The sequence below is a fragment of the Canis lupus genome, chromosome 3 (genome assembly GCF_048164855.1).
Source record: "Canis lupus baileyi chromosome 3, mCanLup2.hap1, whole genome shotgun sequence".
In the NCBI taxonomy this organism is placed as follows: domain Eukaryota; kingdom Metazoa; phylum Chordata; class Mammalia; order Carnivora; family Canidae; genus Canis; species Canis lupus.
In genome coordinates this window covers 36,601,685-36,624,216 of record NC_132840.1, presented here as the reverse complement: position 1 = coordinate 36,624,216, position 22,532 = coordinate 36,601,685, and the positions used below count along the sequence as shown (strand labels likewise).

Sequence of the window (22,532 nt, the reverse complement as noted above, 5' to 3'; positions counted from 1 at the left end):
ATCTGACTCATAGACATTTTCTGGGACATGATGTGAAGGCTGGAAGCTGTTTGTTCCATTTTCAAGCTGTCTTTTCAAAGGAGTTTTAATGCCGCCAGCGTTTTAGGTATCAACAGATTCAGGCCAGGTGAGTTTTGGTACAATATAAAGATGGGGAAATCAGGTAGAATGAGAAGCAATTAATCATGGTGGTTAAGAGAACAAGCTTGAAAACGCATAACACAAGCAAACCATAAGCCTGGTCTTTGGCATCAGACAGATCTGGGTTAAGGTATCACTCAGTAATTTTGGGGAAGTTACTTGGCCTCTCAGATGTTCACTTTTAGCTACTCATTTATAAAAATGTGAATAACAGTACCTATCTCTAGGGTCATGTCTGTGGCTAAACAAATTGGTGTATACAGTGTGCTTTGTATAGAACATAATAAATGCTACCTGGGATATAAAGCTTGGAGAAATCCCAAACAATGAAAGAGATTTGATCAGTGACTAAAATAGTGTCATGTGTTGAAGAGGCAGAGGTGATATTTGGGATAGAGGAAGATAACCTTCCCTAGAAATAGAGCAAGCCATAGGCCATTCCTACCCAACATTGCATGATAATGCAGAGAGGTGACTTGGTAGACCGTGTTGTTGAGCTAGATGTCTGTACAGAGTGTATCATGGCAAGTGTCCTCTTTGTTCATAGCTTTATTCTCTGACATCTGCCCTCACAGAATCCTGAGGCTGAATTTTTACATTTATTATAGGTTCTGACTCATCATCCCTGTGTTATATCTGCTTTGTGGAATGTAATTCAAAGGCTTTAATATACCAGAAGTCAGCAAGGGTACACTGGGAAAAAGCACCAGCTGGAAATTAGGGGTCTGGCTCTGCAGACATTTCTCCTTTGTACCCACCTCCCTCAGCATGGGATCTTCTCTGTGCTTCTTTCACGGGGCTGATAATAGTGACAACAGCTGCCATTTTCTGAGAACTTAGCATGTGAATCTGTGCTTCACATGTACTCTCTCCTATAAGTTACTATTCACAATAAGTCAGAAGGTAGATCTCTTATCCACATTTGACAGATGGGGAAACTGAGGCTAGGTAGACAGTTCAGTTGGTTTTCAAGTGAGAAAGCTATGATTTGAAATGAGGATGTCCAACTAAAGCCAGTACCTTCTTACACAACTGGTATAATGTGTTACACATTTTTACCTTCAGTCGCCAAAATCTTGAGCTGGTAGGGTCAGAGACTGTGTCTCATGCGTCTGTTGCAGAGAGTTACAGCATCTGGCATAGGGGAGACACTCAATGAGGGACAACTGAATAAATAAATGGGCCACAAGTTATGGTTTTTTTTTTTCAGTAGAAAAGCATTGTGCAATGATTAAGTATTGCTGTTATTTTTCCTCTGTTTTCAACTCAAATGATTCTCAACTGCACATGATAGAAAGGCCTTAGTTTGCACGTTATATAGATACAGGGGGGTAGGCTGAGATATTGCTCATGTGCCCAGCTCAGAAATTCTGCCCAGTAAGAGCAGGTATGATAGAGAAGGCATTGGAAATTCAAGTCAATGATGTTCCAGGCCATGAGTCTCAGAGACTAGAGCACCTCATGTTTTAAGAGCCACACATGCAATGCCCCATCCTTTGATGAATTTTACCAAAGTTTGATGGTATTAGAAATTTTAATTCTTGTGTATTCATCTTTTTTCTGACTGTGTGAACTTGGGACCAGCTCCTTGAATTCTGTGACCTTCATCTTCTTCATCTAGATGATGGATATGGTTGAGTTTTTATGAAGAGTGCGATCAAGTTTATAAAACATCTCCCATGAGACACTCAGTTCACAGAAACTTTACTGTCCTTATTTTATGTGGTTGTATTTGAACTTCTGGTTGATATATCATAGCAAAATATTATGTTAATAATTACTGAGAAAGGCTGTTGCAGGATATGGGCACACCGTATCAAGTAGCCTACTTCTATACACATGAGTTAGCAGAAGAGATATTGTAAAACCATTTTTTTTATAGTTGTCCCTGGATCATTATTTGATACAAAGCTATTACACTGGAGCCTCACTAAAAAGCAGCCCATGGAATTGGGTGTAAGAGGGTCTTGGACCCTAACCAAAGAGGCTCTGTGCAAATACCACTTTCTAACAAGAATGTCAGACATGAACTCCTACTAGGTGATTCTTATTTGTTAAATATCTAGCGTGCATCAAATTCTGTATTGGGTGCTTTACACATGTTGTCTAGTTTAATTATCTTAATGCCCCATTGGGGTTGGCTATTTTTAACTCTTATTTTCTCTTGCCTGAGAAAACTCAGAGAGAAGTAAGTTGCCTCTGGATTTAAAAGGATATAGCCAGAATTTGCATCCAAGAGAACTATAATTACTTTCTACTCGGTCCAATGATGTGACTTCTTAGAACATAAGTGAAACCAGAGAACAAATCTCAGCACTATGGCTATTTAAAGACAGTGGGACCTGAATACTTACATGCCTGCATCCTGCTTTTCTCTGTTTCTAGGTCAGGATCGCAGTGAAGCCACTTTGATAAAGAGGTTTAAAGGTGAAGGGGTCCGGTACAAGGCCAAGCTGATCGGGATTGATGAGGTTTCTGCAGCTCGGGGCGACAAGTTATGTCAAGATTCCATGATGAAACTCAAGGTACTGTGCAAATATTTTACTTTCAAAATCATTGGCTTAATAGGACCGAGGGAAGGGAGTGATTATGATCATTGTGGCAAAACTTTTTACTTATTCATTTTTTAGTAAATTACTTGGTTCACTGATGAGTCAGTGCATATATTCATTGGGAAGAGATTTTAGTCATCATGAAAATATTTATTGAGCGCCTACTGTGTGGAGATATTTTCCTGAAACTGGTTTTATAACTTATGAGCATATCACATTTTATTCAATTTTATCTTCATTGTGCACTGCCTGCAAAAAGAAAAGTTGTCAAATTTTATAGTCCCTCAGATTTTATAAATCTTTACCTTTTGTTATTTTTGAACACATTTTAAGTATTTTGCCATATGATAAATATGGTAAAAGATGCTACATTAAGATAAAAGCTAATTTTATTCATTTTTATCATTCCTATTAATGTTTCAAAATACTTTGTAAAGTGTTAATTTTTAAAGTAATGTGTAATGAGATTATGGGATTAGGAGATATCACAGAGAGGTTTCTGATTATAAATATTTAAAGAAGGCTTTTTTATTGAAAAATCTAAGAAAGAAAAAAAATCTAAGAAAGAAATTGGGGAAAAAGTAATATGTAGAATAAAATTATGTTATTAAATGGCCTTTAAAAGCATGTGAAAAAGAGCATAATTTTTCCTACATTCTGATCTTCATATAGTCTATGTTTCCTTCTTTTAAAAAGTGACTTAAAATATTGGAAAAACAAATGATTTAGCAGGACACCTCAAAAATACCTCATGCATTTAACACATATAATTTAAGTATTTTCCTGATTATAGAATTCACAAGATGTTCATTGTAAAATATTTTGAAAATACACAAAAATAAAAGGAAAAAAAATTAAAATCACCACATAAAATCAGTGTCAACATTTTTGTGTGTAACTCACAATCTGCCTTTGTATATTTATTTATTTTTTAAAGATTGTATTTATTTATTCATGAGAATACACAGGAGAGGGAGAGAGGCAGAGACACAGGCAGAGGGAGAAGCAGGCTCCATCCAGGGAGCCTGACGTGGGACTTGATCCCAGGTCTCCAGGATCATGCCCTGGGCTGAAGGCAGCACTAAACAGGTGAGCCACCTGGGCTGCCCTATTTATATATGTTATATGAATTACAAACATATGTAATGCACTTGGAATTGCTACTTAGTCTTTTTTTTTTTTTTTTTTTTAGAGAGAGAGAGATTTTATTTATTCATGAGAGACACACAGAGAGAGGCAGGCTCCTCGCAGAGAGCCCAGTGTGGGACTTGATCCCCAGACCCGGGATCATGCCCTGAGCTGAAGGCAGACACTCAGCCGCTGAGCCACCCAGGCGTCCCACTATTTATACAGTCTTATATCCTGTTATTTTTTTTCTCATTTAATATTATGAGAACTTTTTTCATACTTTGAAATAGTCACTCAGGATGCAACTTGGTCAGTGTAATTTTTTTAAGTATAAAAAAAAGAAGAAGAAGAAAAAATATATATACAAGGCTGGCCAAGTGCCTCCAAGAATGAACTGGGACAGGATCTGTAAAACACCCTCTGTGTTGCCTTTTCTTTCCTATTTGCTTAATAAATCATAACTCTTATTTTTATTTATAGTATACAAATTTTCTCAGTAATTTAAGACATATAAAAGATGCTAAGTATCTTGTAGTATGGCTGTAGAAATCATTTTTAAAAATCTTAATTTACTTTTAAAATTTTTTAGGGAGATTTTATTTTATTTATGTATTTATTTGTTTGTTTATTTATTTATTTATTTATTTATTTATTTATTTGAAAGAGAAAGAAAGAGAGAGCATGAGTGTGAGCTGGAGGAGGAGGGAGAGAGACTCTGAAGCCGACTCTGTGCTGAGCACAGAGCCCCATGTGGGGCTCGATCCCACGACTGTGAGATCATGACCTGAGCCAAAACCAAGAGTCAGACACATAACCGACTGAACCATCCAGGCACCCCAGAAATCTTAGTTTTCTAAACTACCTACCCATTATTTATTTAGCTGTTACATAAGCAAGCCTTATTTTAATAGTTATGTGTCTATTATAAGGTATACTAGAAAAGGTTTTAAAAGATACCAAAATCATGATTTCACAGACTGTCACCTTGGGAAAGGTTAATATTTTCTTTCTTTCCTTTTTTGTTTTTATGATTAAGCAGTGTTACGAGATTTGAGGGCAATCTAATAATGAGCTCTTTTTCTGTTAAGCTCAAATCTGATTGATAAGTAGATAAAGAAGTCTGACAGGAGGACCTCTAAACTCCAATCTTCTGATTGATAAATGCTGGGATGGAGGGTATAACGTGGATATATGGCCACAGTGGGCATCCTTAAGAGACACAGGCTGTCCCATGTGGTCTGTGGAGCAGTTGGATAACTGCAAGCCTTCTTGTTCCCACCAACCACTGTCCTGTCCCAGAGCAAGACTTATGATCCATGCATGAGATCTGAGCAGAGCACAGCCTCTCTACCAGTGGGCAGATTGCAGGGAGAACCCAGAGGAGACTGAGCCTGGGGTCCTCAGCTTCTCTCCAGACTTCCATCAGGTAGAGCCATGCCTTCTACCCCAAGGAGACCCTAGCCAGTGAAAGGAATGAAGGCCCAGACCTTCATTTTTGCTGAAGTCCCCCCCTTACTTAATATGAGACCAGGTAAATGAGATTTGCTCCTAGCAAATATTAAATAAAGGACATCAGGAAAAACCTCCCAACGTCCTGGTTCTCACCCAGAGCCACGAGTAAGTCTGCTGAGGAGCTGATGCTTCTTCTCCCAGCATCCTGCTAGATTGCTATTCACCAGGCATCTGTCACAAAGCACCTCGTTGGCCAACTGCCTTCATGGAAGCACTGAGTTCTAAGTGGCTTTGAGCAGCAGCCTGCCTGTGCTCTCTGAAGGTCCTCTGTCAGCATTAACGTTGACTCCAGCTAGCTGGACCAGGCCCAGCAATGATTGCTGACCTTGTGCGTGTGTTACCTGCAGTGAAGTGCCCCATCTGTCACCCCTTATAACCATGAGGTCCCCAAAGCCCTGGAAATTTGTCCTTCCATAACACACTCCTGTCAGATGCGCTGAGCTTGTTGAGGGGGTTCTTGATTCCCAGACAATTGTGTTTCATTATTTGCAAGTTCCTGAGAAGAATGTTGACATTTCAGCTCCCAGTGGTTTTTCTTTAGGAGAAAGAAACATAAATGATCGATTCTCCATTTGGCCACCTGCCCAGGAAAGAAAGAGGCAGAGAAGTACAAAATGCCTGTTAGCCTTGCAAAAGGGCCCACTTGTTCATATTAGGCCATAGGAGAAATAAAAAGAAAATCTGTTTTTCTTTGCTAGACTCAGAGGCTGGTACCTTTTCTTGTTTTAGAGAGTTTTCTTTTGGATTACAGAGATTTGAGAGGGGATTCCTATTCCGAGGATGAGTGGACTGTCGCCTATCCTCTAGCTAAACACCATCATCGTCATGTTTTAATTTAGAATCAACATAAGCATTTTCCCAGATAACATCTCTGAAATAGATATTAGCCTCTCTGTTTTAGAAATTAAAAATCTGAAATTGATAGAAGTTAAGGGATTTGCCCCACCTTCCTTTAACCTGTGTTAACCCCAGAATTCAGACCATGATCTCTAGATGCCCACTATTCAATAAGACATAGTTTAGTGCTTAATTATATTCTTTTTTGTATCTGCATTTAACTTATCTTTGTTTCCCAGTGAGATTTTAAGCCCTAGCTGATAAGTTACTACCCAGTCTCCACATATCATTGACTTACAAAGTAGTCAGCTTTTTTTTATTTAAGATTTTACTCATTTATTAATGAGAGACAAGGAGAGAGAGAGAGAGAGAGAGAGAGAGGGAGGCAGAGACACAGGCAGAGGGAGAAGCAGGCTCCATGCAGGAAGCCCAATGTGGGACTCAATCCCGGGACTCCAGGATCACACCCTAGACTGAAGGCAGGCACCTAACCGCTGAGCCACCCAGGGATCTCCAAAGTAGTCAGCTTTTAGAGATGTTGGGCAAAACAGTGGTGGTTGAGACTCTAGGAGGGGATGAGATCTCCCAGAGACAGTGCCTGGAGGGCTAATTACAGAGCTCTAAATATGTCAGCTGGGGTCCTATAAGAAGCAGAGCCCACCTTGGCTAGGTCAGAGGAGGACACTTGAATGAAAGAGCCACTTAGAAAGGGTAGGTAAGGTTAAGTAAGGTACAAGGGATGGTTAACCTCTCAGACACCTGCAACAGTGAAAGCAGTTACCACCCTAGAAAGAAAGATTACTGAAACCCAAGCAGAGCAGGATTGAGGAGGAAGTCCTCTCCCTCACCAAGCAGAAATATAGGCACAGCCAGAGATGCAGCACAAGGAAGGAAAGGATATGGATGGAATACCCTGACCTCTCTCCCCATCCACCTTCTAATCTCTTGCCTCTCTTGCATGGGTGGAACTCAACTGGAAGCCAGATGACAGGAAGCCCAGAGTACCAGGGAATGCAGTCCACAGGGGCCAGGCTCTGGACACAAAACAGAATAAAGTCTTTAAATTCTTTTTTAACCGGAAAAAGTGAAATTTGGGGTGAGTTATTTCCGAGGCTTGTATAGCTGATAACTAGGAAGGCTGAAATTGGAGACCAGCTTTTTTAAATAGTAGAACATTCTGGAATAGCATAATAGGTTTTTGGCCATTCGTGCCTAAAGCCTGTTGTGTTTTCCTACCTGTTTTACAGGATCCATGGAGATCACAGCCATCCCATTATGTGTTTGCACCATGCTGGGGGAGGTTTCTCAGAGCCCTTTCTTGGGCTTCCCCTTTCTGATCCTCACAACAATCCCAGAGCTGGACAGGGCAGCCAGTTAATCGTGCCTGGTGTGCCTGACCTCTTGTGTGTCAGTTCCTTCATGGAGATGCTACCTACGTGTGACTCCCTTAGGGATGCCCATGTCAGCCATTTCACACATGGCATTGCTTCATAAAAAGAATCTTACTACCAGTAATAATAACTGTTATTCACTGAGCTCTTCCTACATGCAGCTTACTTGCTTAAGTCCTGCATGTGCATAACTGTTTTCAATATCTGAACACCCTTACAAGGTAAGAAATGTGATTATTATCATTTAAAATTCCCCTTCACTGCAGAGTCTGGTTGCTGGTGGATCCACTCTGCTCTTTGCAGAACATTTTTGACATATCTGTAGTACATCATGTAGTCTTTTCTCCCCCATCTATGTTTTCTAAATAAATAAATAAAAGCTCTCGAGGAAGGTTATAACAGAAAGAAGCCCAACATTGGAATCCAAAATATCTCTAGTTTGAATTTTCTTTCTGTCTTCTTAGTTCCTTGAGGTTTGGGGAGATCACTTGCCCCCCTGGCCTTATGTTTCCTTACATATAAACTAAGCGAGATCATTTTTACTTCTCAGGATTGTGGCCTGGGCTAAATTATATGATACGTAAGAGAACTTGTAGCACATAGTGTAGCTACTCAAAAAAATGCCTGACTGTATTTTCCAGATTTCCAATGGTGACTTAGTCAGGTGGCAAACAGTGAGGCACTGAGCCCCAAAGGGCACATCCATCCACATCATCTGACTCCCCAGTCCAAGCTGTCTCCTGGACCGCTGCTGCTGCTGCTGCTGCTGCTGCTGCTGCTGCTGCGTGCCAGCAATGAATAATCTCGTGGTGGAGATGAGACCGTGAGGCGTGCTGTCTGCTAGCACACTTGCCTGGACTTAGTGCAATTTTTCAGAGCTTGACTCAGGGTCCTGTCTCACAGGAGAAACATGCTTGATAAAATTGGAGTTTTATTTCCCCAAAGACAGCACTGCAGGGATAGTCCTTCCCTCTCATTTGTCATGTAAAGCCACCACCAGCCACTGCCCCAAGCAGAAAAGCTCCTGGAACATGTGTGTGTGCTCTCCCTATCCTTTTTTGCATACAGCTGCATTTGAGCAGCACATTCTTTGGCACCAGGAAGCAAAGGGGGGCATGATCTGGGCAGCACTACCGTGTGCCAAGAGTCACGGCTGTTGGTGTGGCAGTGGTTCAGAGAGCTAAGGACCACAAGGACTCTTCTCGATCAAAGGTGCCACCCTCTTCCCCACCATGGGCTGTGATGTTCTCGCCTAAGAGGAGTTAAACAAGAAGGAAGGGCTCCCCGCCCTTTCGACAGTCCTTTCAGTCCTTCCAGTCGTTTCATTTATGACGGAGCTATATCCAGTTCGTGTGTGTGTGTGTGTGTGTGTGTGTCTGGAGATCTGAAGCTGGAGGTTTCAGCTGTGGAGGGGTGGCAGCATAAGGTATTTTATTCCAAACCCAGCCAAGAACACAGCGTTCAGAGTGGAGTTTCCCTAGGTTGAAAGTCTGGCGGGCCTACTCAGTTTCCTTTTTGAGGAAGAGGAAAAGCAAGGAGAGAGGATAATGCAAAGCGGGGGTGGTTCAGGGACAGTGCCCCCAGTAGGGTGGCATGAGAAGTAAGAATTACCCCCTGGGACTGCTAAAACATACTTTGGCCATTCTCCCCATGTTCCATAGAATCATCCTCAGGGAATTTACGGAAAACCAGCGCACATCGAGGACTCTAGAAACCTCTAAGCAAGGAAGTTACAGAGACAGAGGACCTAGCTTTGGGAGTGAGTCACTCTCTTTAACTATTTAGAGGAACAGGCATTGCAGGAGGGATCTCTGGTCAGAGTGTGGCAGCCCCAAGGGGCTGAAAGAGCAAGGCTGAGGAGGGTTATGTACCCAGAGAGATCTGGGCTTGCTAGAAAGAGGACCCCCCCACCCCCAAACCCCGCCCATGGAGAGGATTATGTGCTCCCTGCACCAGGAGTCTAGTGAGCTGAGTTGTAGTCCCAGATCTCTGCCAGGACCCTGTACCACCCTGTACTGTCCACACCCACCTCCCAGGTACCACTGTCCTCATCTGTCAGCTGGAACCTTGGAAGATCCTCTTGAGTTCTGACATTCCCTACATCTGCAAGGGTGTAAGTGGCGATTGAGAATGAATGGGTGACTCAGGAGGGAGTGAATTTCCTGCTAGACAGTCCCCAAGCAGGATGCAGAGCAGAGACTTTTAGGGACAGTCCTCCATTCACCAGAAGAAGTTAATTTTCATGCCATCCCTGTAGTGTGTTCCAGGCACTGTACTAGATCCTTGACCTAGATTTTCTTGAATTCTCTCACTCACACAAGGGTAGTGTTTATGCTTGAGGATGTGGGAATGAGAAGTCATCTGTCCAAGATCACAGAGAGCTGGAAGCAGGAGCCAGCTGTTCCGATTCCAATACCCCAAGTGAGGATAACCAAACATCTTCAAAGGGATGCCTCGAACCCGTGCCTTCTGGTCATCTCTGTTCCTAACACTGCTGGCTCTCTGCCACTGAGGTTGTGAACATGCTGTACTGACAAGAGCACAAATGACTGGTCTCTCCCAGAAACATGACATCATGATTATTTTAGACTTCTAGAATTACAACTGCTAATAGTTGGGCTTGATCTTGCACTCAATGGAGGCGAACAGCATTGAAGGGGCTAGAAGCACCAAAACACAACGCAGAGACAGGAAGACCCCCATGCAGAGTATAAATGCCTTGGAATGTCCTCACCCTCTGAGTGGTACCCTCATATGAAGCCCACGCTTACCTGTCACTGGCCACCACAGAAGCTGGTTTGAAAAGCACACATCTTTGCTCTTCACTTGCATCATGTCAACTTGGGAAGAAGTCTGGATAGCACATTCATGTCACAGTGATTTACAGAGTGCCTCTTCCCTCCAGGGACAGTCCCAGGCACTACTTGTAGAGCAGCAAGCAGTATCGCTGCCTTTTGTGATGTTTACCTTCTTCTGACTGACTCACATGCATATCTTTGGTTTATAAAAAAAAAAAAAGCTTGGAAAAGTGGGGAAACAGATGCATTGATAAATAGAATGCATTGGGTAGGTACCTTCCTACCAGAAAGGGTAAAGGAAAATAGGAAACATATGTGGTTAAAAAAACTGCAAACCATAAGCATATAACTCTGATGATCATATTCTTCCAGACAAAATGGAGACATGCAGTCTGGCAATGGTTTTTATTTTCTTTCTAATCTTGAAAATTGATTCCTAGGGAAACTTTCTCCAGAAGTATAATGATAAAATCACATTGAGGAATATATTTTGTGATTCATCTTTATGTAATAGATTGAAACCACGTACAGTATGAAGCCCAGCAAAAAACAATTAATGAGAGGATCATATTGTGTATATCTTGGGGTCTTGAATGCTGAGCTGGATATCTAGGCACAAAGTAGGCTTTCTATAAATCTTGGGTAGTCATGTGAATCAGTGTTCAGGTTTCTATTTATACAATGTTAGAGATAACATTAGGGTAAGTATTAGCCTAAAATGTCAAGGAGAGGCAAACACACCAGGCAGGGAAGCATGGAAGGAGCGAAGGGAGAGGAGTGTGTGTGATGGGTGGCATTGGCTGATGGTATCTGACATGCCTTTGGGACTGGAGGGAATCTTCAAATGAAAACACTCAAGTAAAAACCATGTCCTTCCTTTCAACAGGGCGTTGTTGCTGGCGCGCGTTCCAAAGGAGAACACAAACAGAAAATCTTTTTAACCATCTCCTTTGGAGGTATCAAAATCTTTGATGAGAAGACAGGGGTAAGTAAAAGAATCACATGGCATTGTGAAATTGAATCCATTGACAGATGTGCCCTTAAAAGCCTCTACTCTGGGCAGGAATATCAAACAAGCATAAAAACACATAAAGCGACTGACAAACTTGATCAACTGTGATCGTCCATCAAAGGGAAGCTCTTCCCTGACTTGGCCACAGTGTTTCTAACAGTGTGATTGTGATAAAAGTGTCAAACAGTCCCCGTAATCTAACAGGAGATTGATGAGCTTTGAAGTGCAGTGGGTAATGTGACAGTTTAACTTAAATTTCTTTGTGTGTTGGCAACTTTAATGACATGCATCCTAGAGGGAGACACATGAATGTCTTTTGACTTGGTCAAAGCATCCAGACTCTCCTGAGGTTAACCTGTGCCACCTTGCAATTGCTGTAATCGAAAAAGAATGGAGTTTTCAATCTTAGAAAAATCTGTCACTGCATGACCAGGAAATGTAAGGGCTGATATGTTTGTTGAACCCACCAAAGAAATGGTTTGTGTTCTCATCAGCCCCCAGCAGCAGTTAGCTCCCACATTCAGCCCCAGGGCTGCCCTGACAGTGCTGGTGCTGTTCATGGACGATAGGGGAAAAACAGAAAAATGTTCTATGATCTGTTTAGTCCAGAGAGCAGGAGTCAAATGAATATGGGTTTTTTTTTCTTTTATTCATTCAGTGCTTTACAGCTTATAAAACACCATTACATATGTCACCTCCTTTGCAGTTTCCAAGTTAATTTTCCAGTGTTGTGTAAGCTAGCCTCAATTAGCCAAGTTACTTGACCTTAGTTATTTTGCATTATACTTTCTTCCCTTTGTTCTGACTTCTATTAGGGTACCATCCGGGTAGGAGGATGATAATTTAACAGTAAAAATGGGTTTTGAAGAGAAGTGATTTCTGAGGAATTAGTAATAGAACTGATATATGTATACCCAGATTCATACTGACATTATTCACAGCAGCTAAAAGGTGGAAGCCATAAAGGCATCCATCAGCAGATTGAGTAGATGCACAAAACATGGTGCCTATATCCAATGGAATATTATTCCATGGCAGAGAGGAAGGAAGTTCTGACACATGCTACTACACAAATGAAATGTAAAAACGTTATACAAAATGAAATAAGCCAGTTATAAAAAAGATAAAGTCTGTGGGATTCCACTCAAATGACATATCTAGAGAAATGAAATTCAGAGAGACAGCAAGTAGAATGGTGGTTGTGAGGGCCTGCGGGGCATGGAGGGGCATGATGAAGAGGTAGTGGTTAGTGAGTATGAAATTACAGTTTGGGAGGAAGAAAATGCTGCTTGCACTGAATGGCTGGGGTGGCTGCACAACGCTGTCAGTGCACTTTACGCCACTGAACTGCGTGCCAAGAAATACTTAAAATGGCAAAGTTTGAATTATGTACAGTCCACTATAAAAAATAACTAGTGATAATTAGTCCCCCTCATGGGGTACCTACTGTATACTACGTGCCTTTCAGTCTCGTTACGTACATGATTCAGTTTTGCCCTCACAGCAGTCCTATGGGAAAATAATAATAATAATTTCATCAAGCTCATAATATGTACCAGGTATTGTTGTGAACCCCTTGTGAGTACCAACTCAGTTAATCCTCACGACAGCCCTGTGAGGGTAGATGGTGGCACCTCTCTATTTATTTTGTAGTTGAAGATATCAAGGAGAAAAATGTACGTAATTTATTGAAAGTAAGTGATGATGCAGACAGGATTAGAACCCTGGTTAGTCTGGCTTGTGAGTCTTTTCACTGAGCCTCAGTGCCTGTTATCTCTCAGGATAAATGACTTTGCCAAGGTTATCCAGCATGTGGGAAGTGAGAGTGGGATTTAGCCTCCTGATGGCCCAAGTCACTATCAGGGCACTTGACCTCTCTGTTGTAGAGAATGGTAGCTTTCCTGGGGATGCCTTAGGAGAAAGTAGTTTTTAGAATGAGGGCACGAGCAGAGAGGGCTGGAATACAGCAAGCTTAAGAGCCCAATGAAAGCCTCTCCTGCCTTACTAAAAGTGTAGTTTCTGAAACCAGAAGAGTTTTTCCTTCTCTTGGGTAGACTACAGTTTGGAGACTTGTGCTCAGTTTTGAACCTCACACTTGAGAAGGGACATAGGCAAATCAAAGAGCATCCCGATGAGGGGAACCAGGACAGTTGGTGGACTAGAAACTATGTGGAGCCAAGACTTTTTTTTTTTTTTTTTTTTTTTTTTTTTTTTTTGAGCCAAGACTACTTCTTAACACAGGTAGAGCCTCATGGGATCCCGGGCAGCACACATGAGGAAGAGGGCTGCAGGCTTGTCGAAACTTGTAAGACGTCATTCATCCCTTAGCCTCTTTATTGGAGGGAGACAAGTAATGTGGACCAAGCCTAACTGGGAGATATATATACCCAAATACTACATCATCATCTCTGGTCTCCGTTGCCACCATGACAGCTGGTATAACCAGAGGGGCAGGAATGAGGTAGAGTGTCGGATACTTTATCTTGTCCAGGGGCCATGTTTTTTGGGCATTGCTGTTGCATTATGTAAGCCACCATGAAAGAGGCTGTGCCCAAATCATTAAAATTCCAGTCACCAAATTTTAACTAATGAGATGGTCTATTATCTTGACCCAGATCTAGATCCTCAGTCAAGGGTGGCTAAACTGGCCCTCAAGAAAGATACTACCAAACTCTTGAATGCTCTTTTTGATTCTTCAGTGGGACACAAAAGGAACACCAGTAAAATCATTATTTTAGCTCAAAGCCATTTGACTTGGTGGGGACAAAAATGTCAGATTCCCGATGGAGACTCAGAAGGCAGAGTTGGATGTTTTCCGTTTGGCTTACTTCACTCCAGTTCTGTTGGATTCACATTAGGTCCCAGTAGCATCTCGCTTCCACAACCCGAGCTTGTTACTCTGCCTCAACACAGTCTAGGGAAAGCTAGTGGAAAGGACTGAGCATGATAAAGCATGAAGCAGAAGCAACAGGGACTAGAACACCCCATATTAAGAGTGTTCATCCCTCCAAAGAGTTGTGTAGTAGCAGAAGGAGCTGAATTCTCTGTGGGACCCAACAAATAGAACCGAGACCAGGTGGCAGAAGTTTCTTTGAAGCAGTTTCAGTTGAGGAGGAGGAGGAAGAATTTTCTACCAGTTAGATGGACCACCTTCTATGCTAGTGAGTTCACCATCACTTAGGAGGGTTCAGGCAACAAGCATAGGATGAGAAAATTGTGGAAGGGAGCCAAGTAGAGGATGAAGTATTGAACAAAGTCACATTGAAGTTGAATCCTGAGACTAGTTATAAAATTCTGTTTCTTCCTTCAAGTCATCGCTGTTGATGTGATTTATCTTCAGATAAATGGAGGTTTTTCAAACTCCATTGGAGATTATGAGCAGCAAGAGTTTACTAAACCCTTGTTGTTACCCAGCAGGGGACCAACTGATTGTGCCGGATAAGAGTTTAAGTGAAGTATTTTGTCCTACATATCAACGAAATGGAAAACTGGGTTTTTGTCATTTGGAATGACAAATTTTAGTTGTTTATCATATCTAAAGTATTCCTGCTCAAGCTTGACTGCATATTTTTTCAAACCAAAAAAAGAAACATTTGCAGAACGTGACAATAGCTAGAATTTTAAAATCCAAAAGCTGTCAAAAATGTTTTGATCCCAATTAAAGAGACCCTTTGCAGCAATTTACACCTTGTCTTGAATTTCAAAGGGTTCTTGATCCCAATCCTTATTTGAGTAAATTCTGTTTTATTATTAGTATGTTGCAGGGAAATGAATCAATATTGAAAAGCTGTTCATATTTTCAGATATCTAGGTATTGATAATGTGTCAAGAGGATCAGTGAGAATGCAGAAAATGTCATATATAAACTCATTATTATTGGTAATAGTAGGAGCTGTAGCAAATCAGGAGTAGTGTGGTTTCATATCAGTGTTACCAGGTCCTCAGTTCAGACCAGCGGGTACCAAGGCAGAAGTGATGTCATCTTCATTTTTGCAGATAAAGAAACTGAGATTTTAGGAGTGTGTCTGACTTAGCTGTAGACTTAGAACAAGCCTTCTAGTCCCAAATCTTCTGTCTTTCCAGGGAAACTCACTGACTCTCTTCTCTCTTAATTTACAGTCTTATTCCATAGAATTGCTATAATTTTGAGCCATAAAAAAAAATCGTAAATACTGTAGGACCCTGACAATAAGTCTGTTTCTCAAGACACAGGGCAGTAGTCTGCCTCAACTTTTCAAGATGATGTAATATCTCGTTGCCATAATCACATGTGAATTTTACTTGTTTGTTTGGTTTAACCAACCCCGCTTTGGTACTACAATGTGACCATTTGACGTGCATTACAAGAATTCTATGAAGTAGGTGCTATTATTATTATCATCATCAATTTTACAGTTGAGAAAACTGAAATCCAAATTAAGTCCCACAGTAAATTAAATAGCAAGAGCTGAAATTCAACCCCCGGCAGTCTGCCCCAGAAATCCTTGGTGCTAGTAAGACAGTACTGATAATACCATACCTGCCTCAGTCTGTTTGGGCTGCTTTAACAAAAATAACATAAAGGAAGTGGCTTATAAATAACAAACATTTATTTCTCACCGTTCTAGAGACTGGGAGTCAGGTACCATGGCCCCAGCAAATTCAGTGTGTGTGTGGAGACCCCGCTTCCTCATAGCTGGTGCCTTTTTGCAGTGTGTCCCCCACATGGTAGAAGGGGTCAGGATGCTTTCAAGAACCTCTATTAACATGACACTAATCTTATTCCAAAAGGGCTCTGCTCTCATGACCTAATTATGTCTCAAAAGCCCCACCTCCTAATACCATCACCTTGAGGGTCAGAATTTCAACATAGGAATGGGGGAGGAACCACATAAACATTCAGACCATAGCCATATCAAATTTTATAAGTGACGTGCTTTTATATGTATTAGAGCAGATTCAGTACTCCTTCTGTTTTATTGTCACCATTATTCATTTTCATTCTGATGACCTTTCCTGAGGGAAGGTACAAGGAAGGGAGTTACAGTTGGAACTGTCTCGTGGATGGGACGTTGGCAGCATATCCAGTACATGGTTGGGCAAAAACAGATCGGATGCCTCTTCTGTGCCCTGTGATGTTGTTTCCTGGGGATTTAAAGGTGAATGAGACGTGGTCCTTGCCCTTGAGCTGTTCACAGTCTGGCTTCACCAGACTCACAAAGCAAACTGACAATTGCTGAGATACAGGTGTGAATGGAGTTGTCAGTACTCAGGGAACGGAAGCCCAGCTTTGCCTAGAATTTTCAGGAATTGTTTCACAGAAAGGGGCACACCGACATGGCAGCGGGAGAGTTAGAGAGGACCAGATGAGCAAGTCAGGAAACTAAACACAGTATCTCCAAATGCACAAAAGTCTTAAAGAGAAAGATACATATGTTCATCCTTTGCTGCAGAAAATATTTATTGAGCACCTGTATAAATACATAGATGAGCAAGGCCAGAGCTTTTTGTTCATCACTGTTGTCTATCTAGTTCGCACAATGACTCCCACATAGTAGGTGCTCAGTAATACTGCACAAAAAATTAATTGACAGTGATCAAGAATCAGCAAATGTACACAGAATGAGTAGGCCAGAGCAAGGGAGAGGTGGAGAGTGACCCAGGATTGAATATTGTCTCCTGTAATAGAGGGCTAATGATGGTTTAAAAGAAGTCATTGTGGGGAAACCTAGGTGGCTCAGCAGTTTGGCGCCTGCCTTTGGCCCAGGGCATAATCCTAGAGTCCTGGGATCGAGTCCCACATCCGGCTCCCTGCATGGAGCCTGCTTCTCCCTCTGCCTGTGTCTCTGCCTCTCTTTCTCTCTCTCTCTGGCTCTCATGAATAAATAAATAAAATCTTTTTTTTTTTTTTTTTAAAAAAAAGGAAGTCATTGCACTTAAATTTCAGGGCTGATTTAATAATTTACTCTTCAGTGAAAACCAGATGTCACTTTCCTTGTATCTCACCAAAAATGGGACCGTTCTTCCTTCATTTTGAACTGTGTGTTTTGAGTGGGCTTTGGGGAAAACAGCTCAGGGAGAGAAAAGGAAGATGGCCCTGGGGAGGGAGACAGGGAAGAAGATAAAGGGGCTGATGAGCAGAGTGCTGGGGCCTGAAAGTAGGGGGCATCCCTACTGTGCTAGGAGCCCCTGAAACAGTATCCAGGATGCTTTTGTGTGTCCTGTCTCATTGGACACCCAGCAGTTCTGGAGGATTTTATCGCTGCCTTTTACAGATGAGTCTCCTAAAGTTACAGGTAGGATAAGTGGCTTGCCTAAGACTATTATGTGTAGCAGAAATTGAATTCAAATTCACATTTTATGACGCCTGAGCTTGTTTTCTTTCTTTTACTCCAGAGATTCTCCACTTCATTGGTTCTTTCCCTGTGCTGAGTGTTTTGGAACTTTATGTAGCCATTATGTGGTTACAACTTTTGGGAGAGAGGGCCCTGATGCAGGAATTTATTAGGAGCCAAAGACGCTAGACATTCTATGGACTATAGGATGGGACCACGCAGCAAAAGTGTTTTCTGTGCTATATATGACTTTAAATTGTCTTATTAGACATATCTAGGTTTTTTAAAAAAACTATATTGAAGTGAATCTAAGACCTAACTATGCATATAAGCAAAGTATATCCATGTATATCCATAATACTGAATTTTCAGAAATGCAACTGAGCTGCAAGAAAGGAGTACTTTGTTTTGTTGTATCCCCATCAAGACCTGCTCATCATTTTGGAAAACCATACCACGTGATGCTCTTCCTGTTTGAGTTACCAACATGGCACTGATATATCAGTTTCATAGTACCTATCATGGTCTCTATAACTCGACTCATTTGGCCCTTCCTTAAAAATGTCAGATATAAGGAAAAGAACATCTGCTCTATAATATTGAATTGAACACTTCTTAAACCCAAATTTATTCATTACAAGAAAACGTGAACATGTACCAGTGTCATGTTCTTCTGTTGTAGCTATAAATGAGCATTTCTATGTAGACATTCATGTTCTTTTTTATCAGAAATCATCTTCTATTTCTTTATATTATAATTAGGACATTTTGCTGTGCTTGAACTTTATATGTATAGGTAGATTATTTTAATCATTTGCAAGCAATAAAGGAAAAATTACACAATATTTTTTATAAAAAGAAGGTGGTCAGACAAGATTAAGAACCTCTGTCTAGACCAGGCCAAGTACTTGGTAAGTAAGAGGCATCCTACTTGGTGGATAGAGACAAACCAGCCTGAAACCTTTCCTCTGAGGAACTTCTGGTGTTGGAATTAAATCATATATAAATAACTAAAAGCTCAAAGCAAGAATAATGAATATAATAAGAGAAAGATGAAAATTATCATGAGAGTTTATTTTTTTTAAGATTTTATTTATTCATTTGAGAGAGAGAGCAAGCATGAGCAGGGAAGAAGGGCAGAGGGAGAGGGAGAAGCCCACTCCTGCTGGCTGAGTAGGGAGCCCAATACAGGGCTCCATCCCAGGACCCCAGGGTCATGACCTGAACCGAAGGCAGACACTTAACTGGCTGAGCCACCCAGGTTTAAAAGAAAAAATGATTTTTCTTTCACCTGAAAAATTATGAAATGATTTAGGAAAAAAAGGGCTAACCCTTGAAAAATGGACAAGATTTGAAATTGAAGATATCAGAGGACCAGTGTCTAGGCAAAGGGAATGATAGGGAACGTTTACTAAACTTATACAGTGGGAAATTCATGAAGGAGGGCAGGCATCGGGAAGCGTGCGATGTCTATTGTTCTGGATCTGAAGATGGGTGATTGCTATCAGTGGGAGAGAAAACTGAGAAGGTAGGCAGGGGCCAGGTTGTAAGGCCTAGAATGTCAGACCAAAGGGTTTTGATTGCACCGTACCCGTTAAAGGTCAGATACTCTTCAGTGTACTGTGGCCCTGAAGCTGGACTAGATATATAGAAAAGTAGATACAGTGACTATACGGCCACCCTTTGTTCTTAAGATGCCTTTGTGCAAATCAGGAACAGGTCCCTTTCTTTAAGACTCATTGCCATTTGCTGGAAAATTGTTGGAGTAGGTATATATATTTTTGATGACTTTATCATGTCTAGTTCCCCTGGAAGCCTGCAGTGTATACCCTGCCCAACCGTATGTGGCAAATCTGAGAGTATCGTCAATGGATGAGCAGAATGCTGGGGCTACCACATCTTGCCATTTTCTGTGCAAACCACACACCGTCCAGCACTTTTTTTTTATTTTCTCAAGGCAGCCCCTCCACTCTGAATGTCCTTTGCCCTTTCTTTTCCACACAGTAGATGTCTCATTTTTCAGGGTGTAATAATGTCAACAATACCAACAACAGTACAACACACTTAAATTTATCAAGACCTTTCTGTGGGCGAAGTGCTTCCTTTAACCAAGCACTTTACCCATTTTGTCCTCCATGCAGGATTCACATCGAATCTCTTGGAATCCATTGCCCCCACTTCTTGCCATTATGATACAGGCACCAGAGAGTGGACATAGTGGAAGGAACCTGGGTTCAAGATCCAGACTATCTTGGATCTTCTCCTGACCAGTTGTGCAATCATAAAGCAATTCTTCTTAATGACTTTGTGCCTCTTTTACTCATCCGTAAGATTGGAATAATAAAAGTACCTATGTTTTGGGGTTGGTGCAAGATACAATGAGGATTTAATTTAATCCTTTTAAGACTTAGAATAGTGCCTAGATACAAAGCTCTAGATCTTTTTTTTTTTTAAAGATTTTATTTACTTATTCATGAGAGACATAGAGAAGCAGAGACATAGGCAGAGGGAGAAGCAGGCTCCCCACAGGGAGCCCCATGCAGGACTGGATCCTAGGACCCTGGGATCATGACCTGAGCCAAAGACAGACACTCACCGCTTAGCCACTCAGTTGCCCCCAAAGCTCTAGATCTTAAATAATACTATATTATTAGCTATATTGTTCCTTCTTTAGTACAGACCTTCTTATGCCCTCTTAGCAGAATTGAGAGATCCTTTCATAATGCTCCTACAGCATCCTCTGTTCTCCTTTATCATAGCACACCATCATGCTCCCATCAGATGACACACACCATGAGGTGCCTTGACTCATCCATTGCTGTATCTGTAGGGTCTCACATAGGCCCTGGCATGTGATAGAAATGCTACTTGGACACTGAAGAAAGAAGGGAAGGCAATCAGGGAGGAGTGGAACAACAGAGAAGGAATAAAGGAATAAGGAAATAAAGAAGTCAACTTATAATGAAAGGCTATTCACCTGGGCCAGATCTTAGAACCAAAGATGCTCATTTTGCCACGCAGGCAGTGAGAATGGAAAAAACAAAGTACGTGGTTCCAAGTTAGCCCAGTGCTAGGAGGTCCTGGATGGAAGGTCCCCTGTGCATTGACCAACCTACTAATTTGCAAGTGAAGAAACCTAGAACCCAAAGAGAGGTGACACCTGACCCCTCCCAGCAAATCAAGTGCAAGCACTCAGGCTTGAACACCCCTCAGGGCTCACCTGAGGCACTCTGTGATGCTCACCAAACAGGAAAGAGAAGGTGTCCTCTTCCCTCCCTCTGCTTCCTTATTTTGCCTGCCATTTCTCTTACAGTCTCTTCCTTTTACACCATCTCTGTGCTCTTTGCTCTTTGGCTTCGGTGCTCAGGCTCCCCACATGCCTGATAGCAGCCCCAGATCTATTTTAATATCAAAGAGACAGAACATCTAAGGGGAAAAATTGGGTCTCTGTATGTTTAGTGTCTTGTTGGATGATATTGGATTTTAATTTATCACAATAAAGAATCAATTTATAGCTCAAAACCAACGTATTTTTAGAAATTGGTACTGTCAGGAAGCTGCCTCTGTAAGATAATTTTTGACAGGACATAGATTCATGACGAGAAAAAGGATGTGCTTATTACCCTGGAAAGTGACACCATGAATGTTTTCAAGCAGATTTGGTAAAATCAGAAACATAATATCTTTCCCTTAATGAACGATTTTATCAATTTTGGTGTTTTAGGACATAAAGAGGTAACATTTTCTTTGCTAGCTGCTTTTATACACGTGGTCTCATTTCTTTCAGTCCCCTAAGGACTCAGCTAAGGAAGTACTATTACTACCATTAAGCAGATGAGGAAACTGAGACCCAGAGAGTCCAGGGAACTTGCACAAGGCCCAGTATTGAACCAGTTGCAAAGCTGGAACTGATGCCAACATGGCACAGTGGTAAAGCCCATGTTCTTTCCAGTTCCTGGTGGTGTTATATCTCCTCTTCAAGGGTGTACTTAGGGCCTCCGGCAAGCAGGTGGCCCTTCTTTACTCTTCAGGGGGGAAGTCAAACTGTGTTCAGGGTTGTCATCATGCAGACCAGCCCTGTGACTGAAGGTTTATCAGCTACACTTTGGGATTCTGAAGGGGTGTGTGAACCACTGGTCTCAAAGTTGCAGAGCCTAAATATGCAGGGTGACCTTGGGGCTGGCTCATCTGTTTGCTCCCTGGGACTCGGTTTCCTCACCTGACGGTCATTCCACAGACTTTTCATCAAAGGTCCAGAAAGCAGACATCGTGGGCTATATGGGCCCCAGAAACCATTTAATTTTGCCTTTGTACCATGAAAGCCACCTCATACAATATGTAAACAAATGAGTTTGGCTGAGTTCCAATAAAACTTTATTTGTCAAAATAAGTATCTAGTCTGTGAGCTGTACTTTTCTGGCTCTGTTCCGGATGATTATTAAGGCATCTTTGAACTTTCTCATTCTGACACTCCGATGAGTCCTATGAGAGCCCAGCTGAAGATCTCGGGTTCTTCCTCTCTCTGCCCGTTGTTCATTGCCCTTTCATGGCTGACTTTTCAGATGTATGCAGAGTGGTTTTTTTTAATAAACTTTAAAGATAAATATTCAGCTCTGATGAATTGTATTATTTATTGCTACCATTTGTTGAGCACTAATTGCCAGACACTGTGCAAAGTGCTTCCCATATATTTTTCTCATTGAGTTCTTGCAGTCTATCTGTTTGTTATATATGACTATCCTCATTTTATAGATGAGTTGACTAGAATTCAGGGAAGTTAGGTCCCTTAACCAGGCCTACTCTTAAATTTTCGTCAATTTATTCATTCAACCAATATTCTTTGAGTA

The 22,532-nt window shown here is 41.5% G+C and overlaps 1 protein-coding gene across 26 annotated transcripts in view; it reads left to right on the top strand.

Moving 5' to 3' along the window:
* DAB1 (DAB adaptor protein 1) overlaps positions 1 to 22,532 on the top strand; it is a 1,169,270-nt gene that overhangs the window by 1,022,087 nt on the left and 124,651 nt on the right. For all 26 annotated transcript variants that reach the window (XM_072820404.1, XM_072820400.1, XM_072820397.1 and 23 more), the window contains 2 exons: positions 2,527 to 2,666; positions 11,246 to 11,344. In XM_072820404.1, the coding sequence (XP_072676505.1) occupies positions 2,527 to 2,666; positions 11,246 to 11,344 (239 nt within the window). The remainder of the gene's footprint in view (positions 1 to 2,526; positions 2,667 to 11,245; positions 11,345 to 22,532) is intronic.